The 20,331-nt window shown below is 38.1% G+C and overlaps 1 protein-coding gene across 2 annotated transcripts in view; it reads left to right on the top strand.

Moving 5' to 3' along the window:
- The window catches only part of LRRC27 (leucine rich repeat containing 27), a 54,208-nt gene that overhangs the window by 6,644 nt on the left and 27,233 nt on the right, over positions 1 to 20,331 (top strand). For both annotated transcript variants that reach the window (XM_073353973.1, XM_073353974.1), the window contains exons 4-7: positions 1,229 to 1,287; positions 11,407 to 11,559; positions 17,053 to 17,305; positions 19,831 to 19,971. In XM_073353973.1, the coding sequence (XP_073210074.1) occupies positions 1,229 to 1,287; positions 11,407 to 11,559; positions 17,053 to 17,305; positions 19,831 to 19,971 (606 nt within the window). The remainder of the gene's footprint in view (positions 1 to 1,228; positions 1,288 to 11,406; positions 11,560 to 17,052; positions 17,306 to 19,830; positions 19,972 to 20,331) is intronic.

Genomic DNA, 20,331 nt, shown 5'->3' with positions numbered 1-20,331 from the left:
TCATTATATTTCCTGGATTAAGTTGTAACATTGACCTTTTAATGCTGTTTTAAGAAATTATTTTTATTTTCAAAAGTGGGAGCATCTTGCATGGTTAAACTGAGACTGAGTCAAATACTGCCAGTGATTCTGGATGCTGAATGACAAGCTTATCGTTTTCCATATTTGATAGGAAATATGGAAAACAACTATATCCATGTAATTGTATTCTGTTCTAATCATTTTAATGGATTCAGACATATTAACAAAGTCTATTTCTGATCCTGAGGCAGGATCCAAAGCATACTGATGCCAATAGGAGTCTTTCCATTGTCTTTAGTGGGTTTTGGATTAGGCCCTGAGTGAATAATCATAGGGAATCATGGATGTGTTAGGAGTACAGAACGTGATTGTCTTTAACTGAATTGAATATTCTGATTCAACAAAATAATATGTAAAAGGGTATGATATGTAAAAGTTTTAATTTAATTTATTTTTCTTTCAAATTAATTGGCTGTGAAAAATGCATATGATAAATTAAAACTTTTTTTAAAGAGATAAACAAAGGTGGTGTTGAAACCACCAAACTTTGTTTTGTCGTATCTTAACAATATAATTTAGTTTTATCATTTCCAGTCATCAAACTTCAAAAGAAATTACTTCCATGCTTCAGAATCTGTTTTTATCAAATTTCTGCTGTCAATTTTGTAATGGAAAACCCATTGAAAATAGAGTACTGATAATCCCTTGTCTATTAGAAAAAAAGTAGTCTAAGAAACTATTAGTTTTGTTTGTACGTAATATCTATGTTAAAACAATGTTATTAAGGTTACAAACTCAAGCAATCAGAAGTTAGGAAATGCCAGAATTAAGGTTACCTGTACATGTCTGTTTAAATTTTGGCAAAGTTATAACCATTTGAAAACCACATCTTATAGTGGAAGTGTCCGAACACCTTAATAGTAGGTGGCGCTACCAATAATAATCAGTTTTTTTAAAAAAAGCAGGAAACATCATAAAATATTGAAATGGTATGCAACAATAGCTTCCATTTGAAAGCAGACTTCAGGCCATCAGACCTTGAACCACTGAGATACACAAGCCGTAGTTGATGGTAGCTGTGGAGAAGCAACCCATTTCCTTCAGATATCATTAGTATGGTAGGAAACAAAGGCATATGTTTTTGTGTTTTAACAATGCACTTTAATTTTGCTTTTACAATTGTTACTATTTTTGTTTTATTACAAAGGCAATTGAAAACGTTACTTTTAGAAAGAAATCCTATAAAAAGGCTGCCAGTGGAGCTTGGTAAGTACGTAATTTTTTCCCCCAGAAGTCCTAGCAGACTTAGACTTTTTCCATTTAATGCTCTAGTCAAGATTAAAACTGTATAGCAAAGTATCTAAATATAACCAAAGAAAGCTTCTAGTTTTATAGCGAATATTTGTTGCACAGCAATTTAATGATGACAAACATTTTCAAAAGTGACCTCTAAAATTGTACCCACAAGATTGCATGTGCAAAGATCCTGTACGAACTGAGTAATTATATATCTACCTAACTTGCATCATCAGAAAAAGGGAGGAAGTGACCTGGAATGCTTTTAGAAGAACAGTAGGACTGAAAAATCTTAACAGAATGAGAGAGTTTGAAATTTAAGCAAATGTATTCTTTGAAGGCTACATTTATTACATATGAAATATTTCTGTATATATGGATTCAGTAATTTACCATAGCTTAACATACAGAAACCAAAAACAGTAAACCATGTAAAATATCTATTATATGCATGACAATGTATCGGCTTCCACTGTCTAGTTAGTGTGATTTGTATGAAATAGTATTTCTTTGGTGGGAATATTTTGGCTATGCAGGTAATAGTAAACCCAATATTCATATTGCACCTCAAGTATTCCACTTCCATTAGTACTTGCTTAGCAGCCATGTTGAAATGTCATTTTAAGATATGTTGTCTCTTGAAAATGTTAGTTTAAATGATATTTCTACATCAGCAAATCATCACTTTTGTAGATGACATGCAATTTGTATAACTACTGTATCCAAGAAAGAAGTTCAGGAAATAGTGATCAGTGCAGTGATTAGTGGCTCACTTGTCTACTTCCTCCAACCCTTCTGACCCACCCCAGTACCTGTGGGTAAGATGTACATTTTTAACAGAGTAATTAACCATTGGAACAAAACTGTGGTGGATTTTTTGTCTCTATGATGTGTTGGACCCCATTTTGGGATGCTGCCTGATGTTCTGGGATTGCACTGAGCCTCTCCTGCTCCACCAGCCTGGGTTCCCACTTTCTGTTTTGCTGAATTAGGCTCTCCGGCCTCTTGCAGTGTGCACACGCACACACAGGTGGGGCCACACACACCTGCAGCCATAGACTGCAGGGGCTCTGTGTGAGAGGACTCCCCCAGCACTCACATGCACACCCCTTTTGGGAGATAAATCCAAAATAATACTGTCTTGCACTGTATAGAAAGATCTGCACACCTAGGCTGATTAGGGAAGCAGCTACAGCTGTGGCCAGCTCAATCAGGGCCCAGCTGGCTCTTATAAGAGGGCTGGAGGCCAGGAGCTGAAGGAGTCTTACTCTAGCCCTGGAGTGGGAAAGGCTAGCTGCCTAGGAGCAAGGTACCTAGAGCAGAGCTGGGGAAGGGCAAAGGGGAGCTGAGGAGCTCCAGCCTGGTAAATCCTTAGGCTGCAGGCCTTGGTGAAGGCCTACGAAGAGGTATTGGGGCTGCAGAGGTGTAGCCTGGAATAGGCAAAGGCAGCAGGTCCTATCCCCTTGCCAATGATGAGGAGCCATTATAGACTGCAGTCTGCCCCAGTGAGCTGGGGCTAGATGATGACTGGCAGTAGCCACTGAGGCAAGGTGGGTTAGAGGGTTGGAGATTCCCCCGGAGGGGAGACCCATAGTAAGGGGGTACTGCTAGGGCAGAACCCTGCGGTAAAGGGGCACCGCGGTCCAGGAGAGACAAGGGGGCCAGCGGCAGGCGAAACACCAGCCAGGAGGAGGCTCTCTGTATGCTGGAGAGCTAATTCCCAAGACAACCAGCAGGAGGTGCCATGCTGGTGAGTCTCGACCTCACTACAAACGGGCATACATAGGTTACTGGCCCTGTAAAGTCTACATGATACTAGAAACCGTGCTTTGTTGACAGTAAACCTGGCCATGTGCCTTCGTTACTGAAACTGAGTCTTGGGTCTTTTGGGCAGTTCGATTGAAGCTTGTTGTCCGGGCTATCTGGACAGAGCCAGTGCAGTACACAGAGGGAACACACACACAGCCAACATCTGACGACACCATGGTTTGGACACAGTGGTTTGGCAGGGGCAGCAGAGTGTGAGCGTAAGTTGCTGGCTGACCACTGCCAGGCGGGGGCCTTGCTACAAGGGTTGAGAGGGTGCTAGGTCTACAGGGGAAGTGTCCCAGGGAAAATAGGCAGCAGGTTGGAGGAGTACAGTATGTGGCTGCCGGCTATAGGGTCCCTGGGTCAGGACCCAGAGTAGTAGGCAGGCCTGGGTCCCCCCTGCTTGCACCCCACTTGCCAATGAAGAGAGTGGCCAGTATCCAGACTGCAGTTTGTCCTTGCCAGAAGAGGGCGCTGCAGGCCAGGGATCGATGTAGGTCCAAAGAGTGGAGACAGCAGTGAGGGCAGATGTGATAGCACTAGCTGAAGGTGGACTGGAAGGGCCGAGAGCTAATTCCCAGGATGGCCAGCAGGAGGCACCATTGTGGTGAGTCCTGCTTTGTCACAGGGCACATTACAACAATTTGTTACACACCCTGCTGCTTACTAAATCTCCACTGAACTATGACTGCAGAGGTGTTAATTGCCCACTTCATTTTAAGTGGTCTCCTATAACATGTGTGAACCATGCTTAACAATCAGTCCCATCTTGTATTTAGCTTGGACACTCTGGTTACCTTCCCCAGACCTGAAGATGAGCTCAGTGAAGCTTGAAAGCTTGTCCTTTCCATCAGTCAAAGAAAGTCCAATAAAGGATACTACCTCACCCACCTTGTCTCGCTCATATTCTGGGACCAAAACAGCTACAACAACACTTCAGACATATATAAAATGTTTTGTATTATCTAAATCTCAGTATTACTTATCAGTGCAGTATTAAAGGCAGTCAGTATGGTTGCTTAGGGGTTTGGGAATGCTTGTTTGTTAGAGAAACAGAAATGCAGATATTTCAGCTGTTTGGGGTATATTTTTTCACAAAGCCAACAGCACAACACAGTGTTTAGTCTCTGTGCGCTAAATGTTTTATACACTTTTGTTAATTATATCTCACACTTATGACATATCACTGAACATTTGTATTTTAATTTACATTACAGTATACTAATTTGTAGTATCCATTGTAATACTACAATACTAAAGACTTGCGTTTTATTAGGTGGCAGGCAACTCTAGTATAAAAATATAGTTTTTGATAAACCTGTGTATTATAAAATTCTAATTTCCTACTAGTACTGAATATTATGATGTCTTTGACAACTACAAATATTTTATGATGGAAATATTCCTTGACAAATATGAATATGGATTGATTCTGCCTCGATAATGTTGTCTATCTTATGTGTTGATGACAACAGACACCAGATACCATCTGGTGAAAACTGTACTTGGGGATAGTGCATTAAATCTTCTTTGTTTTGTTTTTCCTGCTGCTAAATGGGTATCACTAGTCATTTTATACAGTCTGTTTCAAGCTAGAATGGACAGAATACTTATTTAACTGTAGATTTAGGCTGATGTAAACAGTATGTCTTCTCAATCGTTAGAATGCAGCAGGTAAATAAGGATACAGTGAACAACTAAGTTTTGGATGATATTTACGTATCAGCAGGAGACAATTTCTCTTACTTTAAAAATGTGTCAAAAAAGCTAGTGTTGGGAATCATTAGGAAATGGATAGATAAGACAGAAAATATCATTGCCTCTATATAAATTCATGGTATGCCCACACCTTGAATACTGTGTGTGGTTCTGGTTACCCCATCTCTAAAAAGATATTAGAATTGGAAAAGGCACAAAGAAGGACAACAAAAATGATTAGGGGGTATGGAACAGCTTCCTATGAGGAGAGATTAAAAAGATTGGGACTGTTCAGTTTAGAAAAGAGATAATGAAGGGGGGATATGATGGAGGTTTATAAAATCCATGAATGGTGTGAAGAAAGTGAATAAGGAAGTGTTATTTACCCCTTCACATAACACAATAACCAGGGATTACCCAATGAAATTAATAGATTTAAAACAAACATAAGGAAGTACTTCACACAACACACAGTTAACCTGTGGAACTAATTGCCAGGGAGTGCTGTGAAGGCTAAAAGTACAACTGGGTTAAAAAAAGAGAGGTCCATAAATGACTATTAGTCAAGATGGTCAGGGAGGCACCCCCATGCTCTGGGTGTCCATTAACCTCTGACTGCCAGTAGCTGGGACTGGACGATAGGGTAATTATCAAGTGATCCATCCCATTTTGTTCATCCCATCAAAAGCAGGATACTGGGCTAGACCAACCATTGGTCTGATCAGTAGGACCATTCTTATGCTCTTATTATCCTCTAGATGCTTACAAATTGACTGATTAATAATTTGTTCCAGTATCATTCCAGGTATCAAAGTTAGGCAGACTGGTCTGTAATACTCTGAATCCTCTTTGTTCCCCTTTTTAAAGACAGGCATTATGTTTGCCCTTTTCCAGTCCTCTGTGACCTTACCTGTCCTCCACAAGTTCTGAAAGATAATTCTAACAGTTCTGAGATTGCTTCAGCTAGTTCCTTAAGTTCCCTAGGATAAATTTTGTCAACCCCTGCTAACTGCAAGATATCTAATTTATCTAAATATTCTTTTACCTGTTCTTTCCCTATTTTAGCTTGCATTTCTTTCCCCTTATTGTTTAATATTTGTTTTGAGTATTTGGTCACCATTAACCTTTTTAGTGAAGACTGAAGCAAAATGAGCATTAAACACCGCTGCCTTCTTGATGTCAGTTATTAGCTCGCGTTCTCCGCTAAGTAAAAGATATATACTTTCCTGCATCTTTCTCCTGTTCCCAATGTATTTAAAGAACCTCTTTTTATTGCCTTTTATGTTCCTTGCTAGGTGTAACTCTTTTGGTGCCTTAAATTCTGATTTTGTCCCTATATGCTTGTACAATTCTTTTGTACTCCTCTTTAGCAATTTGTCCATGTTTCCAAATTTTGTAGGATTCCTTTAATGACTGAAAAATCAAAAAGAGCTCCTAATACAGCCATATTGGCCTCTTACTATTCTTCCTATTGTTTCTTCACATCAGGCTCATTTGCAGTTTTGCCTTTGATATTATCTCCTTGAGAAATTGACAGCTTTCTTGAGCTCCTTTTTCCCTTTGATTTTCTTCCCATGGGACCTAGTTCTGCAGTTTATTGACATTTGCTTTTTTGAAGTCCGTTGTCCTTTCTGCTGCTCTTACTCCTTTATTTCCTTAGAAACATGAAATCTCATTTCATGATCACTTTCATTGACATTGCTTTCCACCTTCATATTCACTATCGATTCCTCCCTGTTGATCAGAATCAAGTCTAAAATGGCTGTCCCCGGGTTACTTCCTCCACCTTCTGAAACAAAAAGCTGTCCCCAATACATTTCAAGGACTTGTTGGAAATTGTGTTTTGCCATATTACTTTTCCAAGAAATGTCAGGGTAATTAATCTACCATTACTACAGGTCCTGATGGTCTGTAGTAGACCTCTTATCATGAAATCACCCCTATTTTTCACCCCTTTTATCTTTATCCAGAGACTCAACGGTTGTGTCTCTCACCTCCTCCTGGACCTCAGAACAAGTGTATATACTGATGCATTATGCAACACCTCTTCCCTTTTTACACTGTCTATCCTTCCTGAACAAGTTATACCCAATTAAGTCATTTAGCTGATATGTGTAACCCAGTATTGAGGTGTGGCTGCAGCCTTCTCCCTTTTCCTCCTCAAGGGTATGGATCCTGGGTTTGCCTGTGAGAGTGCCTCAGGCCTCCACCCTAGGAAACCCCTCCTATTGCAGAGAACAGCCTGTGATTTGGGAAAATAATCACCCAATCTCACACAGAGCCGTGTCAACCAGAGCACAGTAAAATAAAATAGCTATTACAATTCCCAGAGTAATAAAATCATAACCTGGGTTTTAGTAAGTATGGAGAACTCAGGACAGGGAAAAATGGAAAAGCAGATTAGGAGAATAAAAGACAAAAACAATACATAGTCTGTAGTTCTTGCAACACTTACAAACCCACCCTGTGCTCCCTTTCAGCACCTCCTCAGACAAATAATGAATTTAGGCTCAGTCTTTGATCGGTGGGTAACACTGAAATTGGTGGCTGTCTTAAAACACAATATCAAATAAATACAGGGGTTTTCTGACAAGGTCTCCACACCAACGATTGGAAGATCATCTTTGCAGCTCTCTGGTCTGGATTCAAATGTGTGGTTAGGCTGGCTCTTGGTAGCCTGACTGTGGCTCTCTCCTCAGTCTCCTAGGTTTCTGGACTTGGCAGAGATGACACTGTCCAATGTCCCAGAAATCCTCAAAGGGCTCAGTTTTCACTGGGGTAGGAATGTCCTGCCTGGCTGTGCTCACTCCAAACACAATGAAAACTCAAAGTAAAACCAAACAGTTTGTCTCGGAGTTCTGGTTTATGATTGCTTCTGGTAGTGTTGCAAGCTAGTTCTATCTGTGAAATCGAGTCCTGAACCTCTCTAGTTGTTGTTTCTGTAGTCATGGGGGAGTCCCCTAGAAATTCAGTGTGGTATTTCAGGAGCACCCTCTCTAAAGGGGTTACATGTACTAATACTTCCAGTTCTTAGTGTTTATTCCCCATAGCCCTTGAATTGGTGTATAGACATTTCCAGTGGCGAGTGGATTCACCCACTCATTTCCCTCTTTTATGACCCTATTGTAATTAGTATGTAAAGCACTTGCTGATTAAATTCCACCTCCATAGAAAACACAGCTGCCAAAATAATTTTTCTTGCCTACCACTTGGCTCAAGTCATTTCTCTTTTCAGATCCCTTTACTGACTACCCATCATCTTTCTTATTAATTTCGCTCCTGAACCTCACCTTCATGGCCATGTATAACTTCACTCTACACTTGTATCTTTAGTCTTGTTTCCAGCTACTTCCCCTCAAAGCTCCTTTGCAGTTCCTAAGCCTGACATTTTTCTGTTCACTGAGGGCCCAATACTGTTAATCTTTCTCAGTTTGAGTGGCATTTTATTTGGCCACTAGTGCTGTTGAGTTCAGTGGACCTGCTCTCAAAGTGAAGTACTTCAACACCAAGAAGGGTGGCTGAATTGCTTGCTTAGGTTTGAAGAGGGTGGAAGAAGGAAACTTTCTTCATGCCAACCAATGTGCTTGGAACAACCTCTATGTGCCAACTGATTACACGGTCTCTCCATTCAAATCTTACCTCAGAACTTTACTCCTTTCAGGAGACTTATCAATTCTAATCTTACATTGGTTGCAAGTTGAATATCTCACTGGTTACTGTTTTTTTTTTTTTTAATAAAATGTGAGGAAACAAATTCTGCCTCTCACGCAATACAGGTAAATCTATGTCAAGGTATGTTTTTCCACCTTCTCTTGTGTCCACTGTTTTATCTTCATGTTATTGTCTTATTTCTGGCATAGGTTTAAAGGTTAGTATCCATGTCTCTCTATTTTTGTGTGTCATGCACACCTATGATATCTGAAATAAATAATAATGGCTGTAAGATGTTACTTTAGTGTATATTTTAATACAGAAAACTTGATGTAAGTAGGTTCAGTTCTGTTGATGTCAGCGGGGTTGGACCCACTTACGCCTGGTCTGAATTTGGTTCATTTTGTTTAAAACTTTAAGAAACCTTGGTAGTTGACAGAGTACAGACATAAGCCCATGACTGATCATCAAAAGACTAGATATCTGACAAATAGCCTAACGGCTAAGACATTCTTTTAGTTGAAAATAAATACTATATCTTGGTCCTCTTCTGGATGCAGTGGGACCAAAATAACAGTGGAACCAAGACCAATCTATTCTGCAGGGGAGGGACTAGAATACTGGGAGCCTGCACAGAGCCTGAGTATTTCCTGTGTACCAAAGGCCCTGGCTCTGTCGGGGTTCTCCTTGGGTTGGAAGATTCATCACTGCTTGTTTCCACAGGCTCATGCCTGCAGCAGAGAACACAAGCATCCTATAGTCTACTCCATCCTGAGTTGAGGAATCCTTCCTTCCACACCACACCCTGTGCTCATGGAGAATCCCAGTGCTTAGCCCAATTTCTCATCTTATTTTGCATTTTTCTTTTTCCTGTTTGTGAGCCGTTAATATTGCTATATTGCCATTTCTAGGGGAGTGATATCAGTACAATTGTTAATCATGCTACAAAGTTTGTTTTGCAACATTCCTTTCAACTTTAATTACTAATAATTTGGAATCAAATAATTGTGCTATAAATAATGGTTGTCATTCCTGCTAGTAAGGTTTGGCTGAAAACATTTTTAAAGTACAAATATACTGCTTAATAGAGTAAAGCATAAAATAAGCTCACACAGAATATTAAGTACTATGCCTTTACAAATCAAGACAAAATAAATTGATGTTCAGTCAAGCTGTGAATGAAGTTTTTAAAGTGCCATTCTGTCAAGATAGCATGAAAAATCTGTTTTCAGTGACTAGACTCAAGATGTCATTTTTCACATTGTGCTTCCAAATATTAACTATTAACCTAAAATCAATCAATCATGCCATGCCAAAATATTTGTCATCACAGATAAAATTTTTTAGAAATTGAATAAACTTGTTTTATAAAATAGGTTTTAACTCTGAGGTTTGTTTTTAATCCATAAAAAATATAAATTCCATTATTAATGGCCTGGCTTAGAATATGATTTCATTCTGCAGGTCCAATTAATAGGGAAATATTTGTTCTGATCACTTTTATTTTTACTAATTTAGGCCTTGTTGTGGAGTGGGGATAGAGGTAGGTCAAAGATCCCTGCAGCCTACATTGCACATTTGGCAGCTGTCCCCAGCTCAACCACAGCATTAAGGATACTTGTCAGGAAGCAGGGTAGTGCACATCTGATAACATATGATGCACTGCTAATTGCAGCTCTAACACAGTGGCTCTTTCCATCGCTGGCTGTCGTGTGCTGCCTGCACTGTTGCTTAAAAGCAAGGTAGAAGGCTGAGGCATGCAAGCAGGATGCGTACATTTACTGGACCCTTTCAGGAGGGAAAGCTGTATGTGGCATCTATCTCCTGTCATTGGGGAGGGAAACGTCAATCTCCTTTTGCAAGAGTGGTGCCAAGCATTTTAGGAGTGATAGGGTGGTAAATGGAAAGCAGTGGGGAGACAAAGATTGGGAGAGAAGGAATGCAGAGCAAAGTACCAAAAAAGGGTTGATGGATGAAATTAGATGAATGGGGGACAAGGAATAAAAAAAAAGAAAAAAGTGGTAGTGCTCTGCCCACAATCCAAAGTCTATTCACTTATTACACAAAAATGAGAATCAAGATATTAAGCACTAGAATAGAAAATGGGAAGACATGGTAAAGGGAGGGAGCAACAAAGGCAAAAATAGAGAGTACATTTTTTTATCTTATATAACTGTTGGTGCCAAAATATGTCAAAAAACAAAAATAAATTTTGTTGTCAGGAATCAAGTAACATAAGTGTGTGAGGATGATCTGATAAATCTGTTTTATTTGCAAGATGAGCATAAGAGCTGTGTTCCTAAATATGGGAGAGGGCATAGAACTACCTTGATAAGGAAAAATAGTTTTGGTTAGGAATAAAATATTTTTATATATCATTGCATTAGTGACGCTGTCTTTTTGCATGTTTATATCTGTGTAAGTGTGTCTGATGGGAACAGTACAAGTGTGTTTGAAGTTTTGTATCTTTGGTATATCTTTGCCTCATTTAGTTCAAATCTGATCTTGGTGTGGCATGGTAGTCCCTGATAAAGAGGCTGTGTTCTAGAGACACCTAATTTGTTTTCATGTGGGAGGCAGAACGTTTGATGTACCTGAGCCTCAGTTAGTCTACATTCATTGGTGAATATCAAAAAGCTCAGAAATGAGATGTCTGCCTCTAAGAACTACATATGTAATATTAGATATTTTAGAGTATATAAAATAAATTTAGTCATTTTCTACTTCTGCAACCAGCAGACTGGAAATCAGACTCGTCCCAATTTTTTTAAGGCAATACACAATATCAATAGATGTATTAAGGATGAGTTCCATAGAAATAGCTATAAAAATTGTAATGGAAAATAAATGTCTACAACTTAGTCATATTTGAGTCCTGAATCTGCAGATAACTTCCTTCCAAAATTTTTACAGATTAAACTATTTTTGCAGGTAACTTAACTTCACTGACAGCATTGAATCTAAGGCATTGCCCTCTGGAGTTTCCACCTAAAGATGTTGTACAAAGAGGACTGCAGTCCATTCTGTGCTTTCTCCGGAATGTTGGTAATAGAAAACTTGTCAATTTAGAGCCAGATACTCAAGGTATGTAGGACAATTTATGAATATTTATTAAAATTGTAATTAGTAGTTTTTCAAAAAAAGTGACTAAAACAATGCATTCCCTGTATAGCTTTGTGTCAGTAGTACCATCAACTCTTGAATAAAAAAAGTTGGACAAGTCCTGATATATAAATAGAAACAGAAATGTATTATGATGTTTTTAAAACATATTTTAGGGTCTTGACGTTGCAAAAAAGGATCTCTACTTTTATGTGGTAAGAGAGAAATCCAGGGAAGGGACTTAAAGATGTCTCATGTGGCTGGAGCAACAGGAGTGGAAGATGTCTTCAAAAAAGGCAGCTCTGATAATAGAGGAGACATGAGAACAGGGACGGCTGGACACATGCATTAATCAACATGAAAAATGACTAACATATACAAGATTTTTTAGCAAGGGGGGTAGAAAGAAAAAGCCAGATTGTGATGATATTTAAAGAGTAGTAGTAACAGGTCTTGGTGAGAAACTGACTATCAGGACAGAGATTATATACTAAGGTTGAGACCCTCAGAGATGGTAAGGATAGTAGAGTTTCCAAGAGACAGAGGAGAGGAAATATAGGCCTAATCATAACAAATCCCACAAGTGTTTTACGGTCCTCTTTCTGATAGTGGCCAGGTATGTCAGAGAATGGTCTGAGAAATCCCATAATAAACAATTATGGAATAACTTGCTCATAGGACAGATTTCTTTAACCCCAGGCAATTAGTGGTTAGCATATGTCCTAAAGCATAAAGGATTATATTGCTTATAAATATTTATCCTATTAATGTAACTGGATGTTCCTATCAGGAGAAATAAAAAGTTGAATTTTAGAAATGTTGAGTTCAGAATGGTGATTGAACATCCAAAAATATGTCTGAGCTGCATTAAGAGATGCAGAATAGACATAGGGAGAGGGATCAGGGATAAAGAGGTAGATTTGGGAATCATTCACATAGGTGACAGTTGAAACTGTGGTAATAGATGAAGTCAGCAAGAGTAAGGAGACAAAGGGACAGAAATCTGAAAGACACCAAGGGGAGCAGAGAGTGTGAAGAATCACTGAAGGAGATATTGCCATGTTTGTTTCAGTGACCACAAGTGTTCAGGATCTATGTTTTACATCTCATGTGGTAGACTATATCTCTAGCAGCACTGTGCTCCATATCAATTTGCTGTGGAGCTGCTTCAGCACTGATCAGGAAAGAAAATATCATTACTGAATTGCCAGCCCCACTTTCTGCATGCAATACCTCTGCCTAACCCTGCTGAGAATGGTCAAAAAGGAAATCTGTTTGCAACTTGATTATAGAATAGCTAATCTAAGTGTATTCAAGAATCCATACAGTGTTTGTATAAATTCCTATAACAAATATAAACTATTTTTTCAAAAATCATTGTAGATCTATTTGAAGCAAACTTTTCTGAAGATTTCATTACATTAAAAGACCAAAATAAACTAGTGTTCTTTCAAGTAAAGGGACTATATTGTTTTATATGATACTGTGCATACTTATTTAAACCTTTGGACTAAATTCTTTCCACATTAATGTACATTTTAGTGTAAAATACACAAAATGCATTTACTTATGTTTTTATGTTATCAACACTAAGAATTTTAGGTTAGGTATTATCAGTATTATGCTGTTCTGTAACACCTAGCTAATTTACTAGCAACAGGTAGTTACTTTTGTGCTGACTGTAGACAGATGCAAATACCTTATGAGAGAGACTAAGTAACATAGTGGATTAGTGAATTAAACTGACTTGTCTGGAGGGCTGAGTTCTCAAATCTTGGATTAGGCTTTGAGTCAGTGAGTTTTGGTAGCCTCGTCCTATTTAACTACATCACGAACCCAATCCACAATCTGGCACATTTTTTAGTATCTACTCAAGACAGGATTATACTAGAACAAAAGAGTTATTGTAGGTCAAGGATGAGATTAATTCAAAAATCTGTTTGAAGAAGTGAGCCCAGCACCTGCCTGCACAATGTGCTCCTTATGCCTGCCTCAAAGTTACTCTGTTCTGATCATTTTTGAAAATTAACAGTCTTCTAGAAAATGCATGTCTTCTATATTACCCCCCCCCCCATACTATTTGCCATATGTCAGTATTCTAGATTGCAAATAGAGAAGACCATTTAGGATGCAAGATTGCTCCTTATAATATATTCTCTAGTCTTTTGTCTAGTCTAGTCTTAGTTTAGACTTTAATATAGTAGACTATGCACATACTTTCAAGTTCTGTATTTCACAGAATTGCCTTCTATGCTACAAGAAGAAGCAAAGGCCATTGTTAAAGAGTACAAGAGAGAGTCAAAGAGATACCCAGCTCTTAGGAAAGCATTCACTGGTCCATGGAGACAGATGAGCTTCATTAGTGAGTTTAGCAGAATGTTTGTTAGAGGAAAATAACTTTTTATGTTTTATAGGAACATACTAACAATTGCATACATTTGTATACATACATTGTAGTGTCCACAGAACGTGTAATCTCAAAATATATTATTGAGTCTTGCTATTAAAGTTTAATAATGTAGCATATCAAATTTCATATTTAAATTTCTGAAATCAAATTGAAAAAATAGTTTGTATAGATTACATTTGTGCTTAATATACCTGCGATCTATGGCTATCTTGTAAATGGGTGTGTACTTAGCATTTCCATCAACAGCATGATCCTTTGTAGAGCTGAAATGGGGGAAGGAAGTTTAGGTGCAGGAAAGAAAAAACAAATACTTACCCTTAATTTTGAACCAGAATTTATGTCCCATGTAAGATATTCAAAAAATGATGCCTGTTATAGATTTTGGAAGTAATTGGGTAATAAGTCCTTTCCATTTCTGAAATATATTAGAAAGCCTTTGTTTAAATGGAATTGGGCTTTTTACAGTTTTCAATGGACCTTATAATAAGAAATAAATTTGATCATGAAAAATAGAAGCAAAACAATCTGTTCAAGAAGATAGAACAATTCTTTCTAATAATGAACTCTTATTTATTCTGAAAAGTACATTAGCCTTTGAGAATTATTTGCATTATCTTGAATAAGAAGTTTAAAATAGCCATGGAATCATCTTTTCTGTTAAGTAGAAGGAATAAAACTCCTAAATCCTTGATAATATGTCCCGTAGAGAGGACTATTTGGTAAATCTTATTCAGCATCTGTTAAAATTCAATTTTTGATATCACTACTAAGAATTAAATAAAGGACTGATCTTTTTTTGTAAAAAGTCCGTATTCTGTAGATAGACTCTTTTGGCTTTACTCTGTGCAGAAGAACTTGTAATGTTTCTGATAATCACTTTTGCATAATCAGCTATAACAAATAGTGAGAATAAAATCAATGAATTATCAGATTTTATCTAAAAATCACTTCATGAGGTAATTTTGATACATATCTAGTAACAAGTAAATGTTTAGTTTAGAAATCACCACAATTGTTTCCAACAATCATTTGATTGTGTGTTGTTTGTTGCAATATGGACTAGTATACTTATTTTTTCCTGAGATCCCTGTAAATATTTGTTATACATTAAAATGTAAGCCAAATAAATTATATTTTTAAAATGCTATAGTGTCTCTTTTCTTGTCTAATTTCTTTCTTTGGTACATACATGATTTTGAAAATCTTATAGATTGTTTTTCTGCCACTATATAACTACATAAAAAGGTAGCCTTGCATGCTATTTATTTTCTATTTCATTCAAAGACAGTATATTTTAACTACAAAATAATTATAAAATGTATATGGGAACAGCTTAATAACTCAAGCTACTGCAATATCATACTATTCTACTTTAGATACTGTTATAATTAAGGAAAAATACTCCCAATAGACTTTCATTTTCAGAATTTGTGGGCATGCCACATTTGGGAACCTTCTGTAATATTCAAGAGTTTTCTGCTCCCTCCCACATAGCCCATCTGTTCATGCTGGATGAACAGTATGTAAGAGGTAGTATATATACACTTCATGCAGTGAATATAATAGAATGTGCTATGGGAGAATGCATTTCCTCTCAAACTTGAGGAGAAGAGAGAGATGAAATATAGCTGTTTAGTTCTCTGGGATTCAAGGAACCTCCAACTCTGCAGCTACAGCCAAACCAAACCTTAATGCATCTTAGTCCTGACATGTAAATATAAAAGATATTCAAGTTGTGTGTGTGTATATATATAGACAAATGTACATAATAGAATAATTTGAGACAGGGTTGTTTTTTTTTACTGGGGTACCACAGAGATTTGAAACCCAGGCCTTCAGAGATTAGACTTCATGCATAACTTTTTTTTTTCCTTAATGTTATATTTCATAAAGATTTCAAGTTCATGTTGGCTATGTTAAAAGGTTTTTCCCAACTGGACTAACAGATTTGCACCTCGGCATTTATTCCATGCTATGTATCTTAGTGCTTAGCATTTTTACTTTCTTCTGATATTTCTCTGGTACAAATATCTTACTTGCTGGTCATCATGCATAGAGTGTACATGCATTCATTTACTCTTTATTCATACATAGTTTATGTAGTATATATTTACACTAGCCAAAAAACTACGTTAAGAAAATATAAATACTGCATGGTTAACCACTAAGAAAGTGACAAATGCATTGCTTAAGTTAAGAGATGGGCCCACGACTGCACCCTAATGGCTAGAAGTCTTTGGCACCAGTTCCAGGGGCAAATTTCAGAATCCTGTAGCATAGTCTGAGAACATCCATACACCAAACTCACAATATTTAAGGTGAGGTATGGTTATTAGCTCAGATGTCCCAGCTGGTCTCAACTACAGCAAACTACGAGCAAAGGTGTCTTAGGCTCTGATTTAGCAGAACCCTTATTCATATGTTTAAATTCCATTGTCATCAGTGGGATTTAAACATGTGCTTAAAGTTAACCATGCACTTAAATGCTTTGCTGATTAGGGTGAAGTCACTTGCATTGAAGTTAAGCACATGCTTCCGTGCCTGGTTCATTGGGCCTTAGACAGCAAGTCAGATACAGCTTTATAGACCAAAAATTTACTTTTGAATTGTACCCAGAAGTGAATGGGAAGTGAGGTGCTGCTATTGGTAAACATGTTCCTATAGGTTGACTTCACTTAGCAGTTGAGCAGCTACATATACTACCTACACAGTACAGAGAATGCACCATGGTGAAAAGTTTAGATTTATTATTTTAGAGTTACTCTTTAGTGGCAGAGTGAAGAGACAATCTCAAAATAACAGACCTCACGTTTTTGTCATGTGTTAACTTTACCGTTATAGAAAAATATTTCCATTCATTTTAATGCATTGTCTACTGCTCCTTGTTCAGATGGTTGTAGTTTACTCATGAAGGGGAAAAGCCAGAGTATGAGAACAACAAGCTACTCTTTCACATGTATAGACACATTCCTAAGGAGAAAAAAATAGAAATTTGCCAAACAAAATCTAGTAACTTCATTGGTCTGATAGATGAGTATATAGTAATCTCCTTTTTACTCCAATAGAAATGCCACCTGTTGAAAAGTTAAATTTAACTGAGTTGATGAAATCCAGTTTGGATTTGTCAGATGAGTGGCCGAATGAAGAAGAAATGCTACGATTTCAGAAGCTGAGGGAGGAAATGGTAAAAGATGAAAAGGAAGAATTTCTTGCTAACCAGGATTTAAATCCTAAAGCCACTATGCAGGAGTTTGCTGAGTTCAGAAAAAACGGCAGAAAGAAAGAGAGGCTCTACCACAAGTCAGCAACTCTTTCCAGGTGAAAGAAAGTATTATATATATTTTAATTTCATATAATGATAAACAGCATGGAATGCTATGGGTTGGGCAGGTGATGAATAACCAAACATCTAAGTGGAAAGATTTAAAAGCATTTTAACATACAGCCTGATTAAAAACACTCCATCTGTGCCCAGATGATGCATTAGTGATGCTTAGAACAAAGAAAGAAAACAAAAAGGCCCTAAATAACTACATTCTTTCTAAAACTAGGAAACAGCAAGCGCTATCAACTTTGTAAACATGAGAAAGGAAAGATGACTGGTTGAAACTGCCATCCCCATGCAGATATAAAACTTTATCAATTCATATTTTAATAATTACACTTTTGGAAATGCTTTTGGAACATGCTTGACTGAAAGTAGTAAAATCTGTTAATGCACACTAGAGACTAGAAGACCCATTGCACTTTTAGCAGATAAGGCTATTGCATGATACAGTGTAATTAGTTCATGTATTTTGCTAACTGATGCCTATGAAACTTCATAGTATGCTAGTAAATGAAAAATAGGGTGGTATTTTTGTAAAAGTAATGAACTTTAGGTAATAATCCCTCACTAGAGGACCTATTATTGATTCTATGCTGAAAAGGGGAAATATACTTGTTCACATTATTAAGTGTGTGGATTAGCAAATTTCTCCAGTATATATTTTCTCTTGAGTCACTATAGTGTTTTGTCAAAGTACAATATTATGGAACTGCAAATATATACTTTAAGTCTAAGAATTAGTAATAGTGAACATTCTTTGAATTTCAAAGTTTTGTTGAAATTTAAAAATGAAATCAGGAACATTTTTTACTAAAGTTTTACCGTTATTCCCCGCCACCTGTTTTCGAGCAAACACAGAGATGGGTTATTTTTAATTTAGTCTTTGAATGAAATTTCACATTTCAAAGAAAAAATGGGGAGAAATTTTCACAACATTTTTTGTGAAAGTTTTCCCTCCCCACAGCACTTTTATGATTAAACAAACTTTTGCCCCCTTTAGGCTATGAAGATGCAATGTATATACTCTGCCTATGTAGAAACTAGACACCTGCGGCTGGCACGTGCCAGCCGACTCAGCAGTTGGGGCTGTTTCATTGCTGTGTACACTTCCAGGCTTGGGCTGGAGTCTAGGCTTTGGGACCTTCCCACCTTGCAGGGTCCTACAGTCCAGGCTTCAGCCCAAGCCTGGAAGTCTACATAGCAATGAAACAGCTTCACAGCCTGAGCCCCGCAAGCCCGAGTCTGCTGGCATGGGCCAGCTGCGGGTGTCTAGTTGCTGTGTAGACATACCCTTAATCAGTGGTTTTCAGCCAGGAGTACGTGTACCCGTGGGGGTACACAGAAGTCTTCCAGGGGGTACATCAACTCATTTAGCTATTTGACTAGTTTTACAACAGGCTACATAAAAAGCACTCGCAAAGTCAGTACAAACTAAAATTTCATACGACAATGACTTATACTGCTCTATATACTACACACTGAAATGTAAGTACAGTATTTATATTCCAATTGATTTATAATTATATGGTAAACATAAGAAAGTAAGCACTTTCAGTAATAATGTGCTATAACACTTCTGTATTTTTATGTCTGATTTTGTAAGCAAGTAGTTTAAGTGAGGTGAAACTTGGGGGTATGCAAGACAAATAAGACTCCTGAAAGGGGTACAGTAGTCTGGAAAGGTGGAGAGCCATTGCCCTAAATCCCTGATTTAGCAAGCTATTGAAACCATTTGGACTACTCATATGCTTAGACAGACACTTTGTTGAATCAGGGCCTAAATGTTGTTGGAATGTCAATGATCTATTGTGCCTATTAAAAAAGTTTAGAAGGAAAAAAGCCTTGATTTCTGTGTTTTCTTATTCTCTGTTTGGCCAAGGATCAAACCCACACACATCTGCCTTGTGAATTTAGTTATCCCTAAGGGCCTTAGGAGTGTATGACACAAGTAACCGCCCAGGACGCCATGGTCAGTAGGGGTGAGTGCCGGCGAGCCAGCCTGGCAGAGAGGCGCAAGCCTCATTGTTCGCCTCTGCAGGCTCAGCGGGCCAGTCCCTGGGTCCCCCTTTTCCATGGGCCCGGTGGTCATGGGATGTATTGCTGGGCCAGCAGTTGCCACTTTCCAGCTGCCCAGCTCTGAAGGCAGTGTTGCTGCCAGCAGCACGGAGAGAGGTGGCAATACGCCATACCATGCCACCCTTACTTTTGCACTGCTGCTAGTCGCAGTGCTGTCTTCAGAGGTGGGTGCCCGGCCAGCAGCCACCCCTGTCTGGCCATCTAGCAGGCACTTAATTTGTGCCAGTGCCCGCTGGTGCTGAACCCTGGCATCTCTTTCGCTACAAATTAAGCACATGGAGGAGCCCACAGGTGCCAGGGGCAATGAGGGTATCTGCCCAGGGAGCCTGCAAGGTGCCATTTTCCCTAAGGCCGGGCCTCGCTATCATTAATATTTTCACCTGCTTGCCCTTTCATGCAATATTTAATTAACTGTATCAAACTGCCTATTTTTAAAAAGGAAGAAGTTCTCACAGAAGAATACATTTTCTGAATTTCAATCATATGATAAGATGATTCAAGCAAAACGAGCTGAAGAGTTCAGATTGGCTGTGCAAAAGGAACTGAAAGAGAGGCAGGCTTTAATTGAACAGCACAGAAAGTAAGTTTTATGGTTATGTTGCTTAATGACAATGCTGTCTTTTTTAAGTTGTTGTTCAGCCGTTCTTAACACATTGTAACTTTTTTCCCCTTCACAAATCACCCATGTTACCATTTGTAAGGAAAGAAAATCATTACAAATTATCTGGATTACGAATAGAAATGTAAGGGGTACTTTCCTTCACAAAGCACAGTGCTCCTAGGGGACAGGAGTGTGAACTATTGAATTTCTCATTGATTTCACTGGGGAAATGTGAGTTCCTGTTCCCATCTAGTGGGGAAAATGTTCCCTTTCACTATTCCTTACTTCATATGATAGAAGTATTTAAATAACATTTTTTAATCTTTACTAATGGCAGGG

Source organism: Lepidochelys kempii, chromosome 7, assembly GCF_965140285.1.
Source record: "Lepidochelys kempii isolate rLepKem1 chromosome 7, rLepKem1.hap1, whole genome shotgun sequence".
NCBI classification, from domain to species: Eukaryota; Metazoa; Chordata; order Testudines; family Cheloniidae; genus Lepidochelys; species Lepidochelys kempii.
The sequence above is the reverse complement of the archived record's forward strand: the minus strand, read 5'-3'. Positions and strand labels throughout refer to the sequence as shown.